The sequence below is a fragment of the Hemicordylus capensis genome, chromosome 6 (genome assembly GCF_027244095.1).
Source record: "Hemicordylus capensis ecotype Gifberg chromosome 6, rHemCap1.1.pri, whole genome shotgun sequence".
NCBI lineage: Eukaryota > Metazoa > Chordata > Lepidosauria > Squamata > Cordylidae > Hemicordylus > Hemicordylus capensis.
The window spans coordinates 4,755,322-4,783,264 of NC_069662.1; the positions used below are offsets into that span (position 1 = coordinate 4,755,322).

General features: G+C 50.2%; 1 protein-coding gene across 2 annotated transcripts; it reads right to left on the reverse strand.

Moving 5' to 3' along the window:
* Window positions 1-27,803, reverse strand: CPNE6 (copine 6). Of its 2 annotated transcripts, none has more exons than XM_053264103.1 (17): window positions 27,551-27,803; window positions 15,425-15,585; window positions 14,634-14,822; window positions 13,325-13,399; window positions 11,654-11,728; window positions 10,994-11,077; window positions 9,459-9,548; window positions 8,576-8,674; window positions 7,083-7,169; window positions 6,734-6,793; window positions 6,360-6,493; window positions 6,210-6,264; window positions 6,043-6,094; window positions 4,298-4,431; window positions 3,923-4,156; window positions 1,717-1,898; window positions 1-279 (listed from the first exon to the last, which is right to left on the reverse strand). In XM_053264103.1, the coding sequence occupies exons 2-16, from the start codon at window positions 15,575-15,577 to the stop codon at window positions 1,767-1,769; spliced, it is 1,653 nt and encodes a 550-aa protein (XP_053120078.1). In that variant the 5' UTR covers window positions 15,578-15,585; window positions 27,551-27,803; the 3' UTR covers window positions 1-279; window positions 1,717-1,766. The 2 variants fall into 2 exon arrangements, with proteins under 2 accessions (XP_053120078.1, XP_053120077.1); XM_053264102.1 differs by having other exon boundaries at window positions 15,425-15,658.
* Between the last annotated feature and the right edge of the window lie 140 nt (window positions 27,804-27,943).

Sequence of the window (27,943 nt, forward strand, 5' to 3'; positions counted from 1 at the left end):
TGTGTTCAAGAGAGCTTGTTTATTAAAGGAGTCACCGCTGCAGGCTATCTGGGTTGAGGATCCGTGAGTGGGGGGAGAAGGGGGAACAGCTGGGAACATCTGGGTGGGGTACGGTTCCAGCTGACGTCCTGAGTCGTGGGTGAAGGCCTGGGGCAAGAGGCAAAGTGCTCTAGCTCTCTCTCTCTCTTCCCTACCAGAAGAGGCCAGGTGGGGAGGGTGTACCTAAGGGACCAGGGGCTGGAAGACAGGCAGAGGTGAAGGGAAAGAGAAAACAGGCACCTGAGCAAAGAGAGAGAGAAAAAGAGAGAGGGAGGGAGAGAGAGAATCTGTATGTCTTTGCACATGTGCATACCCACCACAGGCAGTTCCAAATGGCGACCTTCTCCAGTCATTCAAACCCCTCCCCACCTCCTCCCTCTTTCCCCTTTGTGGCAGGTGGCCCACCTGAGGCTCTCCAGCGGTGGTTCGACTCCCATCATTCCCAGCAGCAATTTATTGAGGCCGGGGATGATGGGATTTGTAGTCCAATAACAGCTAGGGAGCCTCAGGTTGGACACTCCCAGCTTTTGAGGGTTGTGTTTCCGATACACACGTATCTAGTTTACGCATCTCCAGAGTCAACCTTGTATTTCGTCTGTCTACCCATCTTCAATAGAACGTGGCACCAACCTTTTCTCTTAAATTACAAAAAGAAGTGTACGAAATAACACATCAACACTAAGGAAAAACAAGCCATCAACAAAAAGTAGAAACAAACAAAAGTATAATTTTAAAAAACAAAAACAATAGAAAACCTGTAATCAACTGAATCAGCATATTTCTCATACGTTGTCATTCTCACAGGTCCATACAGTCCATTCAAAACCATCCAATTTAACTGTACCTGCATGGACATCTCTGTAAACCTTATGGGCCCATATCTTTTTAAGGTAATCTAATTATATTCCTTTACGGATCAGAAAGTGGCATCATTTTTAAACTAGCAGCCATCTTGGGGCATATCCACTATTCTGATGCTTGCCTTCCCAAATGCCTTCTAATTTGTACTGGTTAGTTTGTCTCAGGCTGTGTTGACAACTAATACCTTCGATAGCTTTTAAAGGGAGTTAGATAAATTCATGGAGAAGGAGAGATCTATCAGTGGCCATTAGCCATGCAGCCTAGATCAAACTTCCATGTACGGCGGCAGTTTGCCCCTAATAATCACAATTGTTGGGGAGAACAGTGGGGGGGGGCACTATCTTCATTCCTTGCTTGTGTCCTTCCCAGAGGCATGTGGCTGGCCACTACGGGAGAAAAGATGTTGAATTAGACCAAGTGATCTTAACCTTGGGTCCCCTGATGCTGCTGGACTACAACTCCCATAATCCATAGCTGTGTCAATATGGATGATGGGAGTTGTGGTCCAACAACTGGGAACCCGAGGTTAAGAACCCCTGGAGTAGACCGACCTTTGGTCGACCCAGCAGGCTTGTTTTTATGATACTTGGTGAGTTTCATGGCCGAGTGGGGATTTGAACCCCGGTCTCCGAAGTCCAGATCTTGGCTCTCGTCAGTCTCATCTCATTGTTTTATCTAGTCTGGTCTAATCTGTTCAACCAGCCATCACGCTGCCAATAAAAGCATCCCTCTTTCTGGTCTCATCAACATCCATCCATCCATCCATCCATCCATCGGCATATCTATTGGTCTTCCCCTCCCAGTCCTGAAACTCACATTAAGGTGCTGGACAGGCCATGCCCATGGGGGAGAGGTGCACGTGGGTCTCACTGGGGCAGCGAGGAGGAGGAGGAAGAGGGCTTCTGTGGGGTGGGGGCGATGCCTTTGCTGCCATAGTATTCCACCACTTGCTTGGGAACTTCAGCCAGAACGTACTTGGCCAGAGCGTTGGCTGGAGCCTGGCGGAGAGAAGGAGGTGAAGGGGAGGGGAGTGGAGGTGAATGCTGGTGTCGGAGAGGACGCACGGGTACCCCAGGCCCCTCAGAGCACCTCCCGCAAAAAAGAGAACACTAGAGAGGTCCCACAGATTTGGTTAGTGCCTCTCCTAAGCTCCCTTCTGTTTTTTTAATTTTTTGAATGTCTGGAGAAAGGAATGAAAGCGATAAAAGGAGGAAAGAAAGCAGACAACGCACATGGGGTGGATGGATAGATAAATCCATACAGGTACTGGCACAAGCACCCTTTTTGAATGTGACCTTTTCTCAAGGTTTCTGTGTAGTTTGCAAGCAGAAGGTGATTGTTTAATTGCTTTTGATCTCTGGTGGCTATTTTTATTATTATTATTATTATTTATTTACACAGTCAGACAGGTGTTATTGACTGGTTTGTTTTATCCCGACATCGGGTCCTTCCCAAGGACCTGGGATGGCTGAATTTTATCATCAATGTTGTTGCTGTTGTTATAGATATCGTTGCAGAATATAGACTGTTCCCAGTAAAGTTGCTTTTTGTAATTGGCTGGTGGTGATTTCTGTGGCCCCCATGGTGTTGAGGTGCTCTTCAAGTTGTTTTGGAATTGCACCTAGGGTGCTATTATTATTATTTTACATTTTATATCCCGCTCTTCCTCCAAGGAGCCCAGAGCAGTGTACTACATACTTGAGTTTCTCTTCACAACAACCCTGTGAAGTAGGTTAGGCTGAGAGATACATGACTGGCCCAGAGTCACCCAGCAAGTCTCATAGCTGAATGGGGATTGGAACTCGGGTCTCCCCGGTCCTAGTCCAGCACTCTAACCCCTACGCCACACTACCTTTTACAAGCCCATGTCAGCGGCATGGGCAGAGGCTGAAGGAGATAGCTTGAATGAAGCCAGTGAAGGAGACAGAAATTTGGATTTTGGCAGCTGGGGATGGTTGTGCTCCAAAGGCATGCTGCTGCATTTGGGGAAAGAAATGCTCCTACGAGGCTAACATGGTGTTCCTGAGTGATGGTTCCCCCCTGAGCTTAGATGATTGTAAGTAAACAGGCATATATTATTCTCGTTTATCCCAGCTTCTGCTTCCCTGCCCTTCCTCTGTTGGTTGCCCTTCATGGGGTGAATGATAGAATGATAGATTGTAAGCCCCTCAAGGCAGGGATCTATGCATTCTGAAAGTGCCATGCACTGTGATGGCATGATCATCCTCACTACCATATTACAAAAACACGCATCTCCAGTCCTCACAGGGGAATCATCAATACAGTAAAAGGCTGCCCGAGAACTTCCTAATGCCTGGGGATGTGAGGAACATGAAAGAAGAGGCACAGGCAGAATGCCAAGGGATGGGGTGGGGGGACTTAAAAGGGAGGAAAAGCAGCTAAGAGGGAGAAAATGAACGAGAGCCAAGACAGAGAAGAACAGAGAGAAGGATGCAGGCACCAGTGGAGGAGTGTGGAGATGGAATGAGTGTGGAAGGCAGAAGATGAGGTATGGCCGAAGGAAGGAAGGAAGGAAGGAAGGAAGGAAGGAAGGAAGGGAGTGTGTGTGTGTGTGTGTGAGGGAGGGAGGGAGAGAGCGGAGAGAGGGAGAGAGGGCGGAGAGAGAGGGAGAGAGAGAGAGAGGGCGGGGAGAGGGAGAGAGAGGGCGGGGAGAGGGAGAGAGAGGGCGGGGAGAGGGAGAGAGAGAGAGAGAGGGCGGGGAGAGGGAGAGAGAGAGAGAGAGAGAGAGAGGGAGAGAGAGAGAGAGGGAGAGAGAGAGAGAGGGCGGGGAGAGGGAGAGAGAGAGAGGGCGGGGAGAGGGAGAGAGAGAGAGAGGGCGGGGAGAGGGAGAGAGAGAGAGAGAGGGCGGGGAGAGGGAGAGAGAGAGAGAGAGGGCGGGGAGAGAGAGAGAGAGGGCGGGGAGAGGGAGAGGGAGAGAGAGGGCAGAGAGGGGGCGGAGAGAGGGGGCGGAGAGAGGGCAGAGAGGGGGCGGAGAGAGGGGGAGAGAGCGAGGTCCTCTCACCTTCTTGAATTCACGGAGAGGTATAAACTGGACGATGTCGCGAATGGCTCTGCCCTCCTCCGACTCCAGCATCCCACGGTCACCATTCAGCTCCCGCATGTCAGAGAAGTCGGCGTTCCCGATGCCCACAATGATGATGGAGAGAGGCAGGTGGGAGGCTCGGACCACGGCGTCGCAGGCCTCGGGCATATCACTCACCACACCGTCCGTGAGAATCAGCAGCACGCGGTACTTCTGTGGGGCAGAAGACATGCTGGAGTTCATCACAGAGCACAGATGCAGTCTTGGCGGCCTCCCTCTGCCCCCTGCTGCTGAGGTGCAGAGCTCATGCCCCTAATATGCACCCCCCCCCCAGCAGCAGGCGTCCCGCCATACCGTGGGTAGCCCTGTTTCCTCTTCCTCGGCTGCAGGAGCCGCCACCTTGTTGATGATGGGAGCAACATTGGTGGGGCCATAGAGTTGGATCTGGGGCAGGCAGCGCTTGTAGGCCTCGATTACCCCAGCGATTCCTGGGGAAAGAAGGAGGAGGAGGAGGAGACATGCCCTTGTGTTGCTACCTGCCTTGAATCTCTGGGGCAGGGGTTCCCAACCTGGGTTCCTCCAGATGTTGCCGAACTACAACTCCCATCATTCCCAGCTACAACTTCTTGTGGCTGGGGATGATGGGAGTTGTAGTCCGGCAACATCTGGGAGGAACCCAGGTTGGGAACCCCTGCCCTGGGAAAGGCACGCTTAGGGTTGCCAAGACTTGGGGTTTGGGGGCAGGATTTCGGTCCCTTTAACAGCTGCATGACAGAGGAAATTCAGCAAATGAAGCTCTCTGCTCTCCACAGCAGGCTTTCCCCACCTTGGGTCCCCAGATGCTGTTGAAATATAAGCCCCATCGTTCCCAGCCACAATGGCCAAAGGCCTGTTATTAAAAACAGAGGCTGGCATGGCGAGGACAATCACTCAAGGTAGTCCCATTGGAATTAAAAAGGACAAACCAAACAGTCAGGGCCAGTGTAACAGGAATTCCCAGACCCTGTTGACTACAACTCCCATAATCCCCAGCCAACGGCCACTGCAGCTGGGGATGCTGGAAGTTGTAGTGAACATCTGGGAATCCCTGTGAGAGGCTGCTCAACTTCAGCCCGCCAGCTGTTTCTGGACTACAGCTCCCAGCATCCCCAGTGACAGTGGCCAACAGTCAGGAAGGGTGGGAGTTGTAGGCCAGCATCTGCAGGAGGGCTGCAGCTGAACAGCCCTGAGTTAGGCAATGCCTAACTTGTTCCTTTTGATTTCAATGGGGCTACACTGAGTAATTTTCCCTCATCATGTCAGCTAGGGTCTCCGTTATTATTATTATTATTATTATTTTTTAAGGCAACTCCAGGTAGGTTAACTTTAAAGTAAAGTGTGCCGTCAAGTCAATTTCGACTCCGGGCGCCCACAGAGCCCCCTGTGGTTTTCTTTGGTAGAATACAGGAGAGGTTTACCATTGCCTCCTCCTGTGCAGTATGAGATGATGCCTTTCAGCACCTTCCTATATCGCTACTGTCCAACATAGTACCAGTGGGAATTCGAACCGGCAACCTTCTGCTTGTTAGTCAAGTATTTTCCCGCTGCACCACTTAAGGTGGTGCTGGGTTAACTTTATCCATTACAAAATAAATAGGGTATTTTCTGACCCGGAAGTTTTATGATGGACGAAGAGTACAGGTTGGGGGAATGTTAGCCTGGAGAAGGCTGCTCAGCTTTGGCCCTCCTGCAGATGTTGGCCGAAAATGCCCATACTCCCTGGTTACTGGCCACTGTGGCTGAGGATTATGGGAGTTGTAGTTCAAGAACAGCTGGGGGGCCTAAGCTGAGCAGGCCTAGAGACTCTTGGGTTCTCTTTCCACTACACTGAGAGGAATGAATATTAGCGAAGTAAACATATTATCCCGTATCTGCTTTATCCAGGCCACATACTACCTTAGCCATTTCTTTAGGTCCTTGAATCACACTGCCTCTCTGTCCTTATTGCAGACCCCAAATATCATCCAAAGTCTCAATCTAAACATTCGTCCACATCAAAAAAAGGGTTAATACATTCATTAGCAACCTTAAAAAGACACACACACACACACTTTTCTTACTTTCACATTCTGGGTTTTCTGGGTCGAAGTTGATAGCGAAATCGTGAGACACCTATAAAAAGAAAGAAAAGTGGGGGGAAGGACCTTGGATGGGAAAGAACAGCACGAGCCTGTGAGGGGTGAGTCACCACCCTGGCTAATCCGATTCCAGAAACCCCAGCGTTTACCTCAAAGTCGGGAGGAATCCGTGCGCCGAAACCAAAGGCCGGGAACCGCTTGTCGCTAGAAGAGAAAATCTGGGTCACGATCAAAGCCGCTCACTTCACCGGTTGTCAGGAAGGCAAGCATCCCAGTGGTCCGAAAGAGCAAGTGTTTACCTGTCGTAGTCCTGGCAGATCTCGCCCACTGAGGACAAGGTCTTCAGATACTCGTTGGGTTCCTTGGGGTTGATGAAATGAAGCGAGTGCTCGCTCCGCGGGTCTCCGTTGGAGGCTGTGAAGTCGATGGCCACCTGGGTACGCAAGAGAGTGCAAGGTCAAGCCAAGGTTCTCTGCTTCCACCCCACGCCTGCCAAGATCCCGTTTTTGTAGGTAGAGTTCCCTTTGGTCTCTCTCTAGCTATTCCCAGTGGCTTATGCCAGGGATTCCCAGCCTTGGGACCCCAACTGACGCTGTACTACAACTCCCATCATCCCCAGCCACATCGCCACGGATGACGGAGTTGCAGTCCAACACCTGGGGAGGAAGATTACCGTGAAGGAGATTTGCAAGCCGCCCATAATGTAATCCAGGAAGGTGTGGACTTTTTCCATCTGCCAATGAACAAAGAGAGAATTTTACGCATTTCCAGCTGAAACCATGAGCCCCACTTCCCTCCCTCCTCAGAAGCCAGTCACTAAATGTATTACAGTCTCCACCAAGGGGGAGATAATCTTTCCATCTTGGCTCTCTCCTGGCCATGGGTCCAGACAGGTCAGCCAGGCAGCTGCCTAGAACCTCAAAGACCACGGCCAGCTCCTTTGATGTTCAAGATTACCTGGGCTGTGCACGAATGATGCACGTGAAAGAGCCGACACACGTCTCCCCCCACCTGCCACTCACCTTGCACTGACTGAGAACAATGTACCCGGAGTTCTTGTAGTGCTTCTTCTTCTCTTGGTATTTGTGGTTAATACATTCCCATTTCACCTGCCAAGAAAGCACAGCATGGGATCGCCAATTCATCAAGCTGCCGCACGGCTCAGAACAGAAGAGTCGTGCCAGATCAGTCCAAAGGCTCAGCTGGTCAGCATCTGGCTTCCCGAAATGGCCAGAAAGACACACCTCTGGGAAGCCCACAAGCAGGGCTAAGGCAATAGCCTTCTCCTGTGCCATTGCTCACCCAGCCGCTACTATTCAGAGGTAGACTGCCTCTGAAAATGGAGGGTCCACTTAGATACATGGCTAGTAGCCACTGATAGACCCCATCCTCCCCAAAACCATCTAAGCCAGGGGCTCTCAAACTTGGCTTCCCATCAACCCCAGGAACAAAAGGCCAAGTTTGAGAACCCTTGATCTAAGCCACAGCTACACAACTTTGACCCTCCTGCAACGTTGGACTACAACTCCCCAAATCCCTGGCTGTTGATCACTATGGCTGGGGATGATGGGAGTTGTAAGCCAATAACAGTTGGAGGGCCAAAGTTGTGCAGCCTTGACCTAAGCCATCAGCACATCTTGTGGCAGTGAGTTCTATTGATTAATACATTGTGTGAAGGCAGGAGTGCTTCTTGTTGTCAGTCCCAAATCTCTCCTGCCAAATGACCCTGAGTTCTAGTATGATGAGAGAGAAATTCCTTTCCTCTCACTTTCTCTGCACCATGCATAATTTTTTAAACTTCTATCATACCTCCCCCACCTTAACTAAAAGTCTCCAAGCCAAGACGGGGAGGCTGGAGCGCTTGGTGCAAGAAGATGCAAAGTCAGGATTCTTAGAATCCAGGAGTTCCAGCTTTTAACACTCTCCCCAACCCCACACACACACACCGCTAATCCAGGGCTGCACAACTTTGGTCCTTCAACTGTTGGACTACAACTCCCATCATTCCCAGCCACAGCGGCCTATACTCAGGGATGATGGGAGTTGCAGTGTGTGGCGCTGTTCTAATCCAACCCTCTAGCCTCAACAGGAGAGAACCTGCAAAAGATCCTGGCTTCCATTTCTAACACAACCAAAATGTCTGTCTTGTTTTCTGTTTTACATGAATAAATGGATAAAGGCATGAATTAGGGATGTGCATGAAATCCACACGAATCGATTCGAATCGAATCTATTCAAATCTGAATCGATTCGAAACCACTGAACAAAGTGGAGATGAATATTCATACAACACTTCAAAAAATGTTAAAAGGCAGACAGTTCTTCTGAAGAGTGGGATAGGGGTAAGGCTGACAGGTAAGTTGGTGTCTGATTTGCTGATATGCAAGGCCTGACTCTCCTCACACCTGGGGGTTCCTTGTGAGCTCCCACCTGTTTTTGCTCTGATTTGCTACTCAAAACAGGACGCTGCTCTCTGCCCCCTCAGCCTAGGCCTTCCACCTTTCCATTTAACTACCTCCTCTCCTGAAGCAGCCTGTAGCATTTCCTGGAAAGTGGTGCTGAACTCGCCAATGTAGTCATGCTTCCCGCTGGAGTCATGATCATAAATGATGCACTGGAAAAGAAAAAGAGAAAGCAGGTGAGAAATGGGACCCTGGAGTCCTCGTTCGGAGTCTGCCTGTTCCTACAGTTCACCGGGAGCTTTCAGAAATATAAATGAGTTCATGTGCCATCAGTATTGCAAAAGATCCTGGTTTAAAAGATGTATCGATGTACAGAGAGAGCACTACTGTATTTACCTGAATCTAAAACTAGTTATCTGAATCCAAGACCCAAGTTTTTTGATATTAGAAATCAGGAGGTCATCTTAAACTCCTGTTCCTTTTGAGTACATGCAGTTATAACTTGTATTTAACCTCTACTTTTAAAGGGGGTCATCTTAAATTCATAGTCATCTTCAATGTGGGTAAATATGGTATCTATGCCAGCTGCCTGAGGTTCTTATTGTGAGAAGTAAACAATTCCACAAATACTGATGAGACTTGAACTTGTTTGTATTATACATTATATTATATATTATTTTTATTTAAGATATTTCTATACCACCCAAAACTCGCATCTATATATTATATTATATTATATTATATTATATTATATTATATTATTTTTAGAGAATCCTTGCGCAAGTCAGACTTATGTATTCAGTTTACAATGCAACCCTATGCATGAATCCTATGGTGTTCAATGGGTTTACTCCCAGGTAAGCGTGCAAAGGGTTGCAGCTGGGAATTACTTAAACCAAATGTCCCCGTCCTCTCTTTAGCCCCCCCCTTGGCTCTCTCCCTCCTTGACCCCCACCCCAGAGCACCCCAAGTTGCTACTCCGGGGCAGAAACTCACCCGGATGGGCTTGTCAGAATCGCAGCTGCACAGGGACTGCAGGGAGACCCGGAACGGCCGCCACCTGGGGCTCAGGTTGTTCTTCACGACCTGGTGCAAAATGGGGAGAGAAACGTGCACACAGAACCAGGGAGGAGGCCAAGGTGTTTCTCCACCGTCAGTTTTCTCCAGGGCGAACACTTCCTCTGACCACCCACACCGCCCTCACGCTCTACTATTCTAGCCTGATAAAACCCTGCGCCTGGTTAAGAAAAAGGGGAAAGCTGAAGGACACGAAAGCTTCGTTTATTTATTTTATATACCGCCTGGCTCCAGAGGCTCCAGGTGGATCACAAAAATGCTGGATCAGGTCAAAAGGTCCATCTAGGTCAAGCCTGCTCAATTTCTCTCTCTCTCTCTCTCACACACACACACACACCCCTCTGCAGATGTTGGACTGCAACTCCCAGCAACATTGGCCAACAGCCAGGGATTATGGGAGTTGTAGGCCAACGTCTGCCGCGGGATGAAGTTGAGCAGGCCTGATCTAGGCCAATATCCCGCTTCCTATAGTAGCCCACCAGATGTCTCTGGGAAGCCCACAAGCAGCATATGAAAGCAAGGGTCTTCTCTCACCCATGCCAATAACTGGGATTCCAGGTTAGAGTGCCCCTGTTCATGGAGGTTCCATGTAGCCATGAAGACTAAAAATAAGTGATAGACTTCTCCTCTGCATCCTCTGTGAACCTGCCAAATCTCCTTTCGAAGCCTTCCAAGGCAGGGTCCCCCAGTCCTTGGGTCTGCAGATGTTGCTGGACTACAACTCCCTTTATCCCCAGCCACAATGTCTGAAGAGATAATGGGAGTTGTAGTCCAACAACTTGGCTGGGCACCTCCATTCTAAGGAGGTGGTTAGAGTGTTGTGGTTAGAGTGTTGGACTAGGACCGGGAAGACCTGAGTTCAAATCCCCTTTCAGCCCTGAAACTCACTGAGTTACTCTGGGCCCATCACATATCTCTCAGTCTAACCTACCTCACAGGGTTGTTGTGAGGATTCTCAGAGGAAGAGTGGGATATAAATGCAAAAATAAATATAAGTAAGTAAAATAAATAAATTAAATAAAATCCCTCTGTTAATCAAATCCCTGTGTTAATTAAATAATAGCCATGTGAAGAAGGCAGCATTTCCCCTATCTATTCTGAATCTCTGGCTAATTAGTTCAAATTCAAGGACAGAAGCCTGGCAGGAGATTGGGAACAAACCAGGTTGATGCCTTCGGCCATTGTGGCTGGGAATTATGGGAGTTGTCGTCCAACAACATCTGGAGACCCAAGGTTGGGAACTTCTGAGTTAATCGGTTAACAACACCAAACAATAAGGGATAATTGCATCAGCCCTAATAGTTGTGCTCCCGCCCACCCTGCCACTGGTTCTGCTCCGCATGCCTTTAAGCCTTCCTTTCCTCCAGTTTATCCCAGTCCAGCCTCATCACACCGCCCTCCCATACAGAGAACCCCAGACACACACGCCAGACAGTCCACAACAGCCTCCTTACCTCTGTCCTCCAAACCAGTTGCTCTGTCTCATTGCTGTTGACCTTATAGATCTCCAGGAATGGGTCAGATTTGCTGAAGAAATCCTACACAGAGCAAGAATAAACGGGTTTAAGCCGAGGAAGACAGAAAGCGGCCTTATACTGAGTCAGGCCATTGGGCCGTCTAACTCAGTATTGTCTACACGGACCGGCAGTGGTTCTCCCAAGGCTTCAGGCAGGGGACTCTCTCCCAGCCCCACCTGGAGAGGCCAGCAAGTGAACCTGGGACCACCTCGATGCTCTCCCCCTGAGGTACGGCCCCATCCCCTAAGGGGAACATCTCACAACACTCGCATGGAGCCTCCCATCCAAATGCTCCCCCAGGCAGCCCCTGCTTAGCAAGGAAGACAATTCATGCTTGCTACTGCACGACCTTTTTGGCTTTGGACTTTGGTTCGTCAATAGCACTCTGCACATGCTCAGAAGCACCCTTGTGGTTGCAAGGAAGAAAGGGCAGCAGGGAGTGAGAGGAGATGGGTCTGTTCCAGTCCCTAACAGCTTATTGAGACTGTCCTGGAAGGTGGGGGGGGGGGGATTAGGACCAGGGGGTGCACACAGAAAGGTTAAAAAAAAAAACCATCTCTATTTCTGTTTAGAATCAGCGCTCTAAACTTTGCCTACCTTGTCGTCCAGCTCTTGGCCGTGAAATTCCAGTTGCACGAACTCGTTAGTTCTGGAAACTTCTTCGGCTTCAATCTGGTGGCAGAAACACCACATCCAAACATTTGTACAGAAATACAAGACGACTACAGAGAAGGTTTGCTGTTTTCTCCCACGGTCTTTTAAGCCAGGGATTCCCAGTCTTGGTTGCTCAGAAGTTTTTAGACTACAACTTCCATTATCCCCAGCCACAATGGCCTTTGATCAAGGAAACCATGGTTTTAGACAGCAGACCTTCACCCCTGCTAACTGGGCAAAGAGGCACCTTTTTAACGTGGTGATTCTCTTTATTTAGAAGGGGGAGAGTAATTGGCCCTCTCCACCCCCAGCACAGGACCTCCAGTGACTGTTGCTGGTGTCTATCTTGTGTTTCTTTTTAGATTGTGAGACCTTTGGGGACAGGGAGCCATCTTATTTGTTTGTTATTTCTCTGTGTAAACCACCCTGAGCCATTTTTAGAAGGGTGGTATAGAAATCAAATAAAATAACATGAAATGAAATAACCACCACTGAATTCTACTCCTCACCCAGCACTCAGAATAAGGACCTTGTCCAAAGATTCCCCCTCCCCAAATTTCCAAGTGGTCAAAAGTTTTGATAAAACAATCTGCTGTCTGGTTCTCCAGCAATTCGAGAAAGCAGCTCCAAAGGGCTCAAGTAAGTGAGTAAGTAACAAGTAAGTAAGTGAGTAAGTAACAGAACTGGGGAGGGGGGGGAAGGTCTACTAAATAAAGTTTGGAGGCAAAAAAATCTTCCTGACTCCAAAGTTGGCACATTAATCAGGGCCAGAGGCTGAATTCAGACACTTTCTCACACACACACGCACACACTTCTATAGAGGCCAATGGTATCTGGCCATGGTTATCCATGCCCTCTTTACATTGTAACTGGACTACCACAACAACCCAGAATGGTTGGCCAGTTTTCTACAAAAGCCACACATAACATAAGGTTTAGTCCCAAATCTCAGCTGAATGCCGGGGTACCTGGTTAGTCAATAGCACTCTGCACATGCTCAGAAGCACCCTTGAGGTTCACAGGTTCTGAGGCCAGATTTTGAGGGTGGAGACACATTCCTGAGGAGTCACCTGGTTCTGGACAGAGTTATCTATGTCATTTTCACACCTCAGCTGGATTACTGCAACACACTCTAGGTGGGGCTATACTTGAAGACCCATTATTTCCAATGGACTTACTCTTGTGTAATGTCATTTGCACAACATACATACTGGGCTGACGTACCCTTGCTCAATAGGTCAGCCTGTTTTATCGTTACACTGAATTAAAATAAAACTATCATTGTTCTAACCTTTCTTAAGTTTCTTTTGAAAGAAAGGCGGATTATAACTTAAAAAACAACCACTTTTTTTTCTGAACTCAGCCTTCGAAACTTTGAGCCACAATGGTGATTTTGAGCATGCACAGAGTGCTAATGACCAGCCAGAGTCCACTGACACACAGCTGGGATGAAAAGCCCCCCTATCCCACTCCTGCCTCTTGCTCCCATGAAGACCTCCTTGTCTCTTCTCCTTCCCATCCCACCCAGGCCTGCCTTCTGGTTCTCCTTGTCCTCTCCTGTCTCTCAACAGGCTTAATCTCCTTCTCTACTCCCCCTCCTGGGGATTCTTGTACCGTGATTGTCGACTTCTCTGCAATCTCTCCGTTTGTCAGCACCAGATGCTTTGTGACCTTGGTCTGGGAGACGATCTGTGGAATTGGTGGTTGAGTCAGAGAGAAAGGAGAGGGCAGAATTAATTGTATACCAGGGAGGGAGGGAGGGAGGGAGAGAGAGAGACAGCTAGAGCTTTGCATGTCGAACATACATAACAAGAGAGCTGTGTAGGATTCAATTTTCCATTTGGCTTCCTGGAAATCTCCACCTTCATCTACAAAAGAAAAGCCAGCCAAGTTTCTAGCCCTCATGGGCAGCCACAGTATCAGACTTCAGACTGACAGATACAGGTTCCAATACTGGTTGACCTTGTGCCAATCATGATTTCTCTGCCTATTCTACCTTGCAGGATTGTTGTGAGGGCAAAACCCCTGGAGGGCAACATATACACCATGCTGAGGTCCTGGGAGGAAAGATGAGGTTAAAATCAATACTAGCAACAAATTCGAAAGGCACCACAGGTGTTACCTTTATTAAGAGGTAAAATGACACACAGCCATGGGCAGCAAGTTTTTGAGTTCTCCGAAACTCTTCCCACAGGTTTGCTGCTCATACAACTTAGGTCCCCAGATGTTGTTGGACAACAACTCCCATCATCCCCAGCCACAATGGCCTTTGGGGCTGTGGATGATGGGAGTTGCAGTCCAACAACACCTGGGGACCCAAGTTTGAGAACCCCTTTAATAAAGCTATTAGCAGACTGTGGCTTTTAAGTGCTTTCTAATTTATTTTTGTGTGCTTGGAGAATAACCACCAGAATATCCCACGGCAACTCTGCAAGCGTGACGACATTCTGGGAAGCATCCTAAAGATACTTGCCCTAGGCTTGGGAGGGGCAAACCTTTGCCTTCCAGCTGCTGTTGAACTACAACTACCATCATTCCTCACTATTGGCCACTGTGGCTGTGGATGATGGGGGTTGTAGTACAACAACAGCTGGAAACCCATCCTGAGGAAATTACATGGTGCAATTTGCAACCAGAGTATTGGGACCGGGTTCGTGAGAGTGTCATGCAAGCATGTTTCGGATGGCGCAGTGTGCCTCCGAGGACCAGAAGCTGGGCACACGCAGCAGCCCCTTCTGTCTCACTTCTTCCTGGAGGAGGTTGGCTGACCCCCGCTGGAAACAGAATACTGGGTTGGGTGGACCTATAACCTGATCCAGCAAGGTGATCCTCCTGTCATTCCCATGTCCTGCTCCTCCACAGGCACACAAGAATATAGATGGAACATGAGGATCATTTATGCTGGGCTTTGAAGCAGCCTCACCTGGCCCAGGGTGCACTCGATCGACCCCAGGACGACACTCGCATCGCACTGCAAGCTCTCGGCATCGTCTCCATCGGCGTCGTACACATCGAAGCGCAGAGTCTGCATCTCCTCGAAGAAATAGTCCAGGGAGAAGACGCGGGCGAAGACGGGGTTCCGGGAGCCTCGGAGGGCCTCAGAGCGCCCCACCTGGGGGGGGAGGGAGAGGTGGGCACTGGCAGAGGGGTGAGATGCTGCCCCTACCATCAGAGCAGCATTGATTTGTGAATGAATTGTCCCCTTTGCTAAGCAGGGTGTGCCCTGGCTTGCATTTGAATGGGAGACCACATGTGTGAGCACAGTAAGACAACCACACACCCCCGCAAGGATGGGGCCCGCTCTGGGAAGAGCCCCTGCCTGCTTGCATGCTGAAGGTTCCTTCCCAGTCCTCTCCCTGGCAGCATCTCCAAGACAGGCTGAGAGAGATTCCTGCCTGCAACCTTGGAGAAGCCGCTGCCAGTCTGGGTACACAATACTGAGCTAGATGGACCAAGGGTCTGACTCAGTATAGGGCAGCTTCCTATATTCCTATGGGAGCTGAGGGGGCTGCTGGCCACCTGCCCACCTGCCCGTGCCACTTTCCAAGCTGGCAGGGGTCCGTTTTGAAAGGGGGCTGGCCCCCCACCTTGCCTATGGGGCAAGGTTGCATTTGGCCGGGCAGTATCTTGGCCTCCCCTGCATTCGGAGAAGTCCCCTGCATCAGAGACAGAAGTTTGGGGCAGCATACAAAGTTGATAAATAAAGAAAAATACCTCGTTCCACTGGTCTTCGCTGAACAGCTGGAGCACCACGCAGGGGTCGGGCTTGACGCCTTCTTCGCGCTCCAGCAGGCTCCAGCAGGAAACGCGGAGCTCCACGCGGCAAGCCCCGAGGGCCACGGGCTGGGAGTCGACCCCCTCGGACATGGCGTCGCCTGAGGAAGGCGTGACAGCCTGCATTTAGACGGACGGGCCGAATTCCGGGACCCCTTTGCACTCTGAAGGCGCCTGCGTGGTTGGGATCAGGTCTGATGTTGGTGATTAGGATCGAGAAGGTCTCTTTCACCACTAACGTTGCAAATACAGTATTACTGGTGGGAAGAGTTTGTGGGGTTTTGCTTGTGAGAGAGGGAACGGATGGAAAGAGGGAGTGTATTTTGTACTATGGACACATGAGATGCCCGCTTGTTTATCGTTTGCAAACTTGTACAGAAAAAACCCTAATAAATATTTGACAACAACAGGAAGGAGGAGAAGTGACAAAAGAAGGAAACTGCTCAACAGAGACACAACCCCAAAGGTAAAGACGAAGGAAAGGGGAAAGGTGGGGAGGGGGAGGAAAAGGGGAAGAAGGCAGGCAGAAAAACCAGTGGATGGAATATAGTGGAGAGGCTCCGGGCAGATGAATGGATGGATGGATGGATAGGGAAGCAAAAGAAAAGAAAAAAGGAAGAGAAAGGAGACATGGATATGCCCAGCTGGCCTGCCAATCCACCAGGCATCATCATCATTTATTATTATTAATTATTATTATTTTTATTATTATTTCTTGTTCACACAGTCAGACAGGTGTTATTGACTGGTTTGTTTTTATCCAGACATCGAGTCCTTCCCAAGGACCTGAGATGGCTCAATTTTATTATCAATATCATTGTTATTATTATAAATATCATCGCAGAATAGAGACTGTTCCCAGTAAAGCTGCTATTATTATTTCTTGTTTACACAGTCAGACAGGTGTTATTGACTGGTTTGTTTTATCCAGACATCGAGTCCTTCCCAAGGACCTGGGATGGCTGAATTTTATTGTCAGTTGTTATAGATATCGTCGCAGAATATAGGCTGTTCCCAGTAAAGCTGCTTTTTGTAATTGGCTGATGGTGATTTCTGTGGCCCCGATGGTGTTGAGGTGCTCTTCAAGGTCTTTTGGAACTGCACCCAGGGTGCCAATGACCCCTGGGATTATTTTGGTCTTTTTCTGCCACAGCCTTTCAATTTAAATTTCAATTTGTTGTTGTTGTTGTTGTTATTTCATTTTATATCCCGCTCTTCCTCCAAGGAGCCCAGAGCGGTGTACTACATCCTTAAGTTTCTCCTCGCAACAACCCTGCGAAGTAGGTTAGGCTGAGAGAGAAGTGACTGGCCCAGAGTCACCCAACTAGTCTCATGGCTGAATGGGGATTTGAACTTGGGTCTCCCCAGTCCTAGTCGAGCACTCTAACCACTACACCACGCTGGCCCCAATTCTTGGGTGAGCACACCAAGCTTGGGGAGCGCCCTTCCTCTCCCTCTTGGGTTGCCCCCTGAAGTCCTGCCCAGTGTTGTAAGACTGCAAGATGGGACCCTGCACCCCAAAACACACTGTCATCTTGGCTCACTGCACCTCAGCCTCCAATAATCAGCTCGGTCTCCTAAGCAGCACTCCCTCTCCAGAATACGAATTCCTTGCCTCAGCACTCCTTTCCAAAAAAGAAATGGGCTCGGACTGGATTCCTGAACTCACAGAAGCATCTCTTCACCTCTGAAGTGCTAAGAGTCCCCCCCACACACACACACAGACTGGGAACTCACTCCCTGCCACTAGACCCTCAAACCAGCACGGGCTGGCCACTCACTAGTCACCCACGAAGGCCGGTCAATTGCCCTGGTGTATGAGCAGCCTGAAGGAAGGCAGTATATTCGGATAGGAAAGACCTAATCCTATCCACTAGCTACATAATGAATGGGGGTTGGGGTTTTGAGAGAGAGATCTTTTCATCTTGGTTCATTGTATTGCTTTTATCGCATATTGTATCTATGTTATTGTTGTGAGCCTCCCCGAGCAGTAGTGTCCTGGAGGGGCGGGGTAGAAATATTTTAAATCATCATCTCTCTAGGAGGAAAGGAAGAGGACTGAGACCCAGCGCGGTGCAGTGGTTAGAGTGCCGGACTAGGACCGGGGAGAGCCGAGTTCAAATCCTCATCCAGCCATGAGACTTGCTGGGTGACTCTGGGCCAGTCACTTCTCTCTCAGCCTAACCTACTTCACAGGGTTGTTGTGAGGAGAAACTCAAGTACGTAGTACAGCGCTCTGGGCTCCTTGGAGGAAGAGCGGGATATAAACGTAAAAAACAACAACCATTTTACTAAACTCCACACTCTGTAACTGGAGGGGTAGCTTTCCTTGGCACTCTGCTACAATACTTTGTACTTTTCCCAAAAGGAAAGAGAAATAATAGCCCTATAACCCCAACACAGCCTGCATGGCTCAAGTTAAAGCCGGGCCTCTGAACCGCTTGGATGGTGGGCAGAGCACCAACGTCAAACTTCACCTAGGAGGGTACCAAAAACCCAAGGCTAGGAAAGAGAGAGGACAAACAAGAACACAGAGTCCTTTCAGACGAATCTCTCTTCTACACTCTCTGTTTTATGGTTTTTTAGTCTGGTTTCATTCTCTGGATCCGGTTTTGGATGGGTGGCTTTATGATGAGATGTTTATCCTTACAGTCATTAATACCACTGTGAAAGTCTTTGGACTGAAAAGTGGGTGATAAGGACTTGTAAAATATATAAAGTATAGTGAGAACCGCCATGCTCAATTTCTAAAAACTGTTAGGAAAGTCTCCTTACCCAATTCCCGGGGTGTGTGTGTGTGTGAAAAAGACACTAGTTACTCAGTGGTGAGAGAAATGCACTCTGCACATGCTCAGTGGGCCCTTGTCTGTGTTTTCCCATGTTTAAGATTTGGCTTGGAAAACAGGCGTGGGGCTAACCCTTTGTGAGCTCCCACACAAATTTAGATCCCAGAGAATGAGGAAATCTGCAAGGCTAAGAAGGCAGGCCTTGACCAATATTTTGAGCTGGGAATAACCTTTGGCCACCGTGGCATAGTCCAAAAGTATCTGGGGATCTGAATTGGAGAACCCCTGAGGTAACTTGAGAGGGAATCATATTTGATACCAATGAGAGTTTTCCTCATGGGCCAAACGGGGGCCTGATCAGATCAGGATCATGGGGGGGGGCACATTATGGGGCTGAAACCCCTCCCTCCCTCCGGTCCCAATCCAGATCAGGGCCTCATGAAGCTGCTACTGATATTTTAAAAATCAAACAGGCAGGTCCCAGTCACGCCATCTGGATCATTTCATCTGGCCTTAAAAAAGCCAGCCTGGCAGTCCCGGCCTGGAATCCCAGGAGTGCTGGATCGGTGGGTGCTTTGGGAAAGGCACTCTGTGCATGCTCAGAGGCACCCACGCTGCAAGGCAAAAGAATGACACCGAAAGCAGGGCTAGGTCCTGCTTCCAGACGTGTACGGACTGGGAAATGCTGTTCTCTCCAGCGCCGGATGCAGAGGCTGGGTTGGATACGCACACATCTGAACTGGCACGGGAGCCTTTGGGCCCCAGTGGCGCTGAGTCAGCTTTCGCCCTATGATTTATTACACTGCGGCCTGGACGACGGCTTTGGCTCCCACTGGGATCATCTGAGTCAGGTCAAATCCGGGATGCTCAGGCAGCGGGAAAAGGCTGCTGGCAGAGGGAAGCTCTGGGGAGAGAGGAAACCTGGAACTGGGGGTGGGGTGGGGATCCGAGAAGATGCCAAGGGCCTGGTTTCAAGCGGGGGGGGGAGCTCCCTCCCTCCTCGTAGTATAGTGGTGAGCATCCTCACCCGTCATGGAGGAGACGACCAGGGAGAGGCAGAGTTCTGGGGATGGGGCCACAGCTCAGTGGAAGCTCATCTGCTTTGCAGGCAGAAGGTCCCCGGTTCAATCCCGGGCAGAATCTCCAGGTAATGAGAACGTAAGCACAGCCCTGCTGGATCAGGCCCAAGGAAGCCCATCTAGTCCAGCCTCCTGTTTCCCACAGCGGCCCACCAGATGCCTCTGAGGAGCCCATAGCCAAGAGCTCAGGGCATGCCCTCTCTCCTCCTGCTGCTGCTCCCCGGTAACTGGGAGTCAGAAGCATCTTGCCTCTGAGGCTGGAGGTGGCCTACAGCCACCAGACGAGCAACCACTGGCGATATACTTGTCCTCCTTGAATTTGGCCAAGCCCCTTTTAAAGGTCCAGCAACATCAGGAGACCCAAGGTTGAGAACTCCTGCTCTAGGCATCCTCTCCATGGCTTTTGACATTGATAGCAAGCATGAACTGTCCCCTTTGCTAAGCAGGGTCTGCCCTGGTTTGCATTTGATTGGGATACTACATGTGAGCACTGGAAGATATTCCCCTTAGGGGATGGGGCCGCTCTGGGAAGAGCACCTGCATGTTTGCATGCAGAAGGTTCCAAGTTCCCTCCCCGGCAGCATCTCCAGGATAGGGCTGAGAGAGATTCCTGCCTGTAACCTTGAAGAAGCCGCTGCCAGTCTGTGTAGAGACAATATGAGCTAGATGGCCCAAGGGTCTGACTCAGTAGAAGGCAGATGTTCTAGATGCCTATGTTCCTAAAGCCATCCAGGCTGTTAGCTGTCACCACATCTTGTGGCAAAGAATTCCATAGGTTAATTAGGTACTGTGTGAAGAAGTTGGTCCTCAATTCTCTTTTGTTGATCTTAAATTTCTGGGCAATCAGTTTCATGGGAAGATCCCTGGCTCTACTTGTATTCTGAGAGAGGGAGACATTTTTCTCTCTATCAGCTTTCTCCACACCATGCATGGTGTTATAAACCTCTCTCATGACTCCTAACAGTCCTCTTTTCCCCCAAACTAAAAAGCCCCAGGAGTTGTAGCCCTACCTCGTAAGGAAGGTGCTCGAGACCCCTGACCATCGTGGTTGCCCTCTTCTGCCCCTTCTCCAGTTCTATAACGTCCTTTTTGGGGTATGGTGTGTGAGTGGGCTTGACAGGTTCGGGGTCGAACTGGACCAGCTGAGGCCGGTCAGTACACAGTACTCCGAATGTGGCCGCACCATAGATTTGTATATTAGCAGTGTTACTCTCAGTCCTCCTCCTAATGCTCCCAAGCATGGAATTGGCCTTTTCCCACAGCTGCCATGCACTGTCGACACTTTCAAAAAGCTGCGCCCACCACGACTGCAAGATCCCTCTCCTAGTCAGTCACCGACAGCTCAGACCCCATCAGTATATATGTGAAGTTGAGGGGTTCTTTGCCCCAATATGCATCACTTCACACTTGCTTACATGGAACCACATTTGCCATTTTGTCACCCGCTCACCCAGTCTGGAGAGATCCTTTTGGAGCATCTCAACATCTGTTGTGTATTTCACTTCCCTAAATAGTTTAGTGTCATCTGCAGATTTGCAGATGACACTTCACTGGTTATCCCAACTTCTAGATCATTTATGAACAAGTTAAAGAGCACTGGTCCCAGTCCAGATCCCTGGGGGACCCCACTTCTAACTTCCCTCCCTTGTGAAAACTGTCAATTTATTCCTACCCTCTATTTCCTGTCCTTCAACCAGTTATGGATCCACACATGAACCTGCCCCCTTATCCCATGACTGCTAAGTTTACTCAAGAGACTTTGTTGGTGAGGAACTTTGTCAAAAGCTTTTGGGAAGTCCAAGTATCCTGTGTCAACCAGATCACCCTTATCCACATGCCTGTGGATTGAGCAGAGCTGGGAGAAACTCCTGCTTGAAACCTTAGAGCTGCTGCAAGTCAGTGCAGACAATACTGAAATGAATGGACCAAGGGTCTGACTCAGTATAAGGCAGCTTCCTATGTTCCACCACCAGCAGGCCTTTGCATAAAAGAAACACAATCCAAAATCTGTCCAAGGTCTGTTAAAGGCTGTTCATGATGATGAGATGGAGCCTCCATGTACAGAGGGAGTATACCGCTGAATACCACTCACAGAGTAACAACAGGCGAGGACTATTGGCATCAAGTCCTGCCTCTGGGCTTCCCAGAGGCATCTGTCTGATCACTGCTGGAAGCAGGAGGCTGGATGAGATGGGGTTTTGGGGTCTGACCCAGCTGGGCTTGGCTTACAGAGATGAAGTCTGTCAACAGCTATTATAGCGAGACCACAGCTGCAGCTTCAGAGGCAGTCTACCTTTTAACAACAACTGTTGGAGCAAAAAGCAGTGGAGCACTGTTGCCTTTGGCTCCTGCTTCTGGACTTGCTCAAAGCCTCAAGCTGCTCACGGCTGGAAAGAGGATGGTGAACGCTAAAACCTTCCGTTTGGCACAATTCTACTTTATGTTAAGTTGGTTAATTTGCATCTGTGCAGATGACCTCAGCAAATGCTTTTTGCACATGAAGCCAGGGTCCCCAGATTTGACTGGGCTACAACTCCCATTCCCCCCCCACCAATGGCCATTGTGTCAGGGGATGATGGGAGTTGTAGTCCAGCCACAACTGCAGGACCTAAGCTTGGGAACCCCCTGATATAAAGGGAAAGGTGGCAAATCTCTGGGTGTGCACCAGCACGCTTCGTCTCGGAACTCGCTTCTAATGCTGCAGCTTAGTCGCTGGGACACATCAAGCCACGATTCAGCCACATGAAAAGTGTGAAAAGCCCAAAGCCACGCTTCTCCCCGCCTGCCCGCCCAGCTCACTGCTATCCCTGCTGCTTCTGATTCTACCATATGCAGCTTTTTCACATGCAAGAAGAGTTTGATGCACGAGCATGATTAAAAAAAAGAGAGAGAGCACCTGCTACATGCACATCCTGAGGGACGGCTGGTCTTGTGGTAGCAAGCATGACTTATCCCCTTAGCTAAGCAGGGTCTGCCCTGGTTGCTTATGAAAGGGGAGACTTGATGTGTGAGCACTGGAAGATCTTCCCCTTAGAGGATGGAGCCACTCTGGGAAGAGCATCTGAGGTTCCGAGTTCCTTCCCTGGCAGCATCTCCAAGATAGGGCTGAGAGAGACTCCTGCCTGCAACCTTGGAGAAGCCGCTGCCAGTCTGTGTAGACAATACTGAGCAAGATGGACCTATGGTCTGACTCAGTATATGGCAGCTTCCTGTGTTCCTATGTTGACCAAGCACTTGACCTGGCCCGGAGAGAGGGATCTATCCTTTCCAAAGCTGCTGTCTTTGGTCTATATCCTGCTGGTCCATAAACTGGCTTTCTCTTCTTCCTTTTGGCCTCAGGTTAGGGTTGTTGTTGGGGGGTGGTAATGTGTGGAGATATGAGCCACAAAGTACAGTCATGAAGTGGGTGAGATGCAGTGTGGAATTAGGGTGCCAGGGTAGAAGGCTTAGGATGCTAGGGTAGGGCCAGGGAAAACAAGGTGCGAATCCTCCCTGGGTGACCTTGGGACAGCCTACCTCATGGGGGGGGCGGTGTTGTGAGAAAAAAATGCAGGGGTTGGAAGGGAGGGGAAGAGAACCATGTTTTTCACCCTGAGCTCCTTGGAGAAAGGGTGGAATAAAAACACACTAAAATTAATAAAATAGAGGTAGGCACATTTCAGCCTCACCAACAAGAATGTCATTCTGCCAAGGAGCCAACCTGCTGTGATTCTGCATGAGTCTCTGTGCTCAGGATGACTCCTTGGAGAGAAGAGGATTCCGCTGTGTTTCTATATTAGGATTGATGGAAAGACTCAGATACAAAGACAGGATGGCCTTGGCGGACAGGAGGTCTCCCCTTGATGGAGACCAGTTTGAAAGAGGACCCGGTCCAAGAACAGGGGCTCAGGAGGCCCAACAGAGAGTCTCCTCGGCATTACGAGTAGGGAATGAAAAGATATCAGTTCCCTAGCACAGATAAATCTGGAACAAAAGGGCGTATTTTTCTTAGGGGATTCAGCAGTAATTAGATGAATCTCAACTCCACTCCATGGACACAAGCAAGACTAGACATTCTCATCCTTGGATGCGAAATGTGTTTTGCTGCTAGTGAAATTGGAACTGCTTTCTGCTTTGGGGGCTCATATTCCAACTAGCCAAACACCATCAACAGAGGCATTTGAAAGGCTAATGGAAAACGAATCAGTAGACCGTCCACAAAGAATACCCCTGGGTTCATTGCATCTTCCACTGCTTTGTGTGTGGCATGCAAGCTTTTGAGATTCACAGAATTCTTCATCATAAGAAGGCAAGAATGAAGCCCCTGGTGGTGCAGTGGTAAAACTGCCGCCCTGTAACCAGAAGGTTGCAAGTTCGATCCTGACCAGGGGCTCAAGGTTGACTCAGCCTTCCATCCTTCCGAGGTCGGTAAAATGAGTACCCAGAATGTTGGGGGCAATATGCTAAATCATTGTAAACCGCTTAGAGAGCTCCAGCTATAGAGCGGTATATAAATGTAAGTGCTATTGATATTGCTATTGCTAAATTGGCTTGCTGGCTCAATCCAGCACTCTCTGCTTCTAAAAGCAACCTGACCAAGCAACAGGGAAGTTCCTCAGCAAGGCACAATGGAAAGAGCCTCCCCTGTTGTTTATCCCCAGCATCTGGATGCTCTCAATGCAGAGGCTTCTTTTAGCTCTCCTGGCTAACAGCCTCCAATACCTCTATCCTCCACTCAATTGTCTAATTCGTTTTAAAAGACAGCTAAAGCAGCAGCCACCATGACAAACTGCAGCAAATCAATTCCTCCTGTCCATTTTGCACTGTATGAAAATACTTCCTTTTCACACCACATTCTCCCTGACAAAGAGTTCTGTGAAACCCCAAAGCCTGCATGCACCCGCACTAAATCTATGTTGATTGATACATGATTTTATTTATTGTGTACCTAGGACCAGTGACACACTAAGAGCAAGAGGGAGAAAGCAGAGCCCCATGAGGCACAAGAGGCGCATCAAGATCACACAGATCCATGTGCTAGTTGGGAGGATACGCAAACCCTGCTCAGTGCTATGGGGGGACGGACAAGGAATGCAATGCTCAGTGATCTGGTGGATATGATATGTAAGCTGCTGGCATATGCAGCAGAAGGCTGAGGCACAGCCACAAAAGTCGACAAAAAGGCACACCCTGTGCAAGACACACAATGGACTAGAATGATGCTTGGTTATAATAACTGGGGAATGAAGCAGGAGACAGAAAGTTGACTTGGTGGCACAGGACGCTACTGAAAAAGGAGGCACCCCAGAATATAGATGCAGAGAGCAAACCCTCGCACACACACAGGAGGAAAACACTCATTTGAACCGACAGTACAGAGATAAACAATACATGACACAAACATGGATACCATAAGAAGACCACTGTGATTCAGCAGATCCTGTGTTGGCCTTGAGAAAACCAACATTCAGAATCTCTACTCAGTTGTGAAACTCACTGGGAGATTTTGGGCCAGGCATTGTCTCCTCTGCTTCACACACCTTACAAGGTTGTTGTGAGGATTTTTTTTAAAGGATTTTTTTTTTACATTCCTCCAAGGAGGCCAGAGCAGTGTACATAGTTATCCTCACAACAACCCTGTGAGGTAGGTTAGGCTGAGAAATCAGTGACTGGCCCATAGTCACCCAGCGAGTATCATGGCTGAATGGGGATTTGAACTTGGGTCTCCCCAGTCCTAGTCCAACACTCTTAACACCACACTGGTTCCTTAGACAAATACATGGAGGATTGATCTACTAGCCACTACGGCCAGATGGAACCTCCATATTCAAAGGCAGTAGATCTGCGAGTACCAGAAGAAACCCATGACTCAGGTGCCCATGGAGAAAGGGTAGGATACAAACGCAATAGATTAAAAAAACAAGAAGGGAGCTCCACAGCCTCCTCCCCAAATTGCACAAGGTTGTTTGGATACACAACACAGCAGCTCAGCAATGTGTGAGTGTGCTTCACAGAACATAAACACATACAAATTGCCGTGCAAGAACAAACAAATGATCCATCTGGGGGCTGGTCAGATGTGTATGGGCACTCCCAAGCAAGCCCTGAAAATGGTGCCCACCCACTGCTGTATGCCCCTAGTATACTGTACTCAAAGGTATACTGCCTTTAGACATGGAGGGTCTATGTTGCCATCCTATCTAATAGCTGCTGATAGACAGCTTCTCCTCCTGCATTTGTTGGATCCCTTTTTTGGACCTGTCCAAGCCAGTGGCCGCCACCACATCTAGTGGCAGAGAATTCCAAAAGCAAATTATGCATCATGCAAAGCCATACAGATTTGCTGTCAGTCCCGAGCCTCAGAAAGTGCAGTAAGTTCGATGCAGCACCAAGGGAGAGGGAAGGGACATAAAAAGAGGGGAATCTGTAATCTTGCAGTCAGCCAGAGTGGGCAAGGGTCCAGGGTGCACACAAACTCACCACGGAAGCAGCACAATCAAGGCTCGGATTGCACAGCACCCAACCAAGCCCCCCAGCTGGATGCTACCATGGGGAAGCACGAAAGAGAAGCACACCAAACCCTCACGGGGAAAGTAAAGGCTAAGTGAGTCCTGACTACGCCCCATCGAGAGGAACGAGACTGAAGTCAGCCCTAAGTCCCACTGAAGTGAATGAGAGTTGAGTGAGCCATGGCTAACGACGCTGAGTTGAGACACCAGTGAGGAGAGGCAGGGAGACTCCACAGGAATACCCAACTCCAGGGAAGAACAGACCCACACACCCCAAGAAACAGCGACACCCAGGAAAGACACAACACAGTGTGCAGCTTCCTGCAACACAATTGTGCAACACATGGGGACCGACACCACACACCACAACAGGAGGTGGGGCAGAATGCTGAACCACCGCAGGTGCCGGCAGCGCAGAAAGCGTAAGAAGAGCCCTGCTGGATCAGGCCCAACGCCCACCTAGTCCAGAAACGTCAGTTTGGGGCAGAATACAAATGTACTAAAATAAAATAAATAGTCCAGCATCCTGTTTCACACAGTGGCCCACCAGATGCCTCTGAGAAGCCCACAGGAAAGAGGTGAAGGCATGCCCTCTCCTTGCTATTGCTGCACTGCAACTGGTATTCAGAGGCATCTTATTACAGTATTTATTTATTTATTCCATTTCTATACTGCCTTTCCAAAATGGCTCTTGCCTCTGAGGTGGCCAAAAGCCACCAGACTAGTAGCCATCGATAGACCTGTCCTCCATGAAATTTTCTAAGCCCCTTTTAAAGCCATCCAAGCTCGTGGCCATCATCACCACATCCTGTGGCACAGAGTTCCATAGACTCATTATGTGCCCTGTGTAAAAAAAGGACTTCCTTTTGTCGGCCCTCAGTTTCTTGACCGTCAGTTTCACGGGATGAGCTCCGCCTCTAGGGTGGGGAGAGAGGGCGCAAAATTCCTCTGTGTCCACGCTCGCTACTCCGTGCCTCATTCCAGACACCTCGATCATGTCTCCCTGTCGTAGTAGCCTCTTTTCCAGACTGAAGAGCCCCCGATGCCGTCGCCTTGCCTCATCGGGCTCCTGGACATCTCTGGGCGGCCCTCTCCTGCACCGTCTCCAGGTCTCCCGTGTCCTTCTTAAGAGACGGTGCCCAGAACGGGACGCAGTCCTCCAAATGTGGCCGCCGCCGCCGGAGGGTTGTGCAGAAGGGCCTGATGCCGACAGGAGCCTCTCCACGGGCAAGAAGCCCCTTCCTAGCGACGCCCCCCCCCCTTCAGCATGCAACCGGCCCCCTGCAGCGAGGGCTTCTTGGGACCAGGCGGCGCCCCCCAATTTACGGACGCGCCGCCCCGACACCCGCGCGCAGGGCAGCGCAGCCGCACGGGCAGCCACGCACCCCCCCCCCCCCACGCATGCCCGGAGGACCTGCAGCCCAGCAGCCGCCCGAGGCAGCGAGCGGGCTCCCGAGACTCCCAGGCAGACCGACACCAAAGGGGGACCCACCCCACCGGGGCCGCCGCCGGGCACAGCGTGCTGCAGCTGCAGGGGGGCAGCCCAGCCCGCCAGCGAGCGCACGCCACCCGGGTTACACAACTCACTGCTGCTCGGAAGGGAAATGCCCGCCGCCACCAGGGACAGCGGCAGCCCCGCGGGGCGGAGGCAAGCTGCGACTCCGCGCTGGAGCCACTGCGGGGCTGGCGAGGGAGGCGGAGGAGGGCAGGTACCTGGGCGGAGGATGGAGCTCCTCTCGGCGGAGGAGGAAGGGGCTCTCCTCCGGGCGGCTCCTGCTGCTGCTGCTGCTGCCACGCCTTGCTGCTGCCGCTGCTTCTGCTGCCTGCCCGCTGCCCCCGGCTGGCTGCTGGCCCGTCCGCGCGCGCGCCCTGCCCCTCGCTCTCTCTCGCTCTTCTCCCTTTTGCTGCGGCGGTCACGTTCCTTCCATCCCCGGCGGGCTCTCTCTGGCTCCTCCCCCTTCCGAGACTCCGCAGTGGAGGGGAGGGGGGAGGCCACCCCCCACACACACACGTGCGGGGCCACGCGTGGCGGGACACACCCCAGCAATACGCGCGCAGTGGCAGCGGGCCGCCCCGCCCTGCTCGTCCCGCCACCTTTGGAATCGT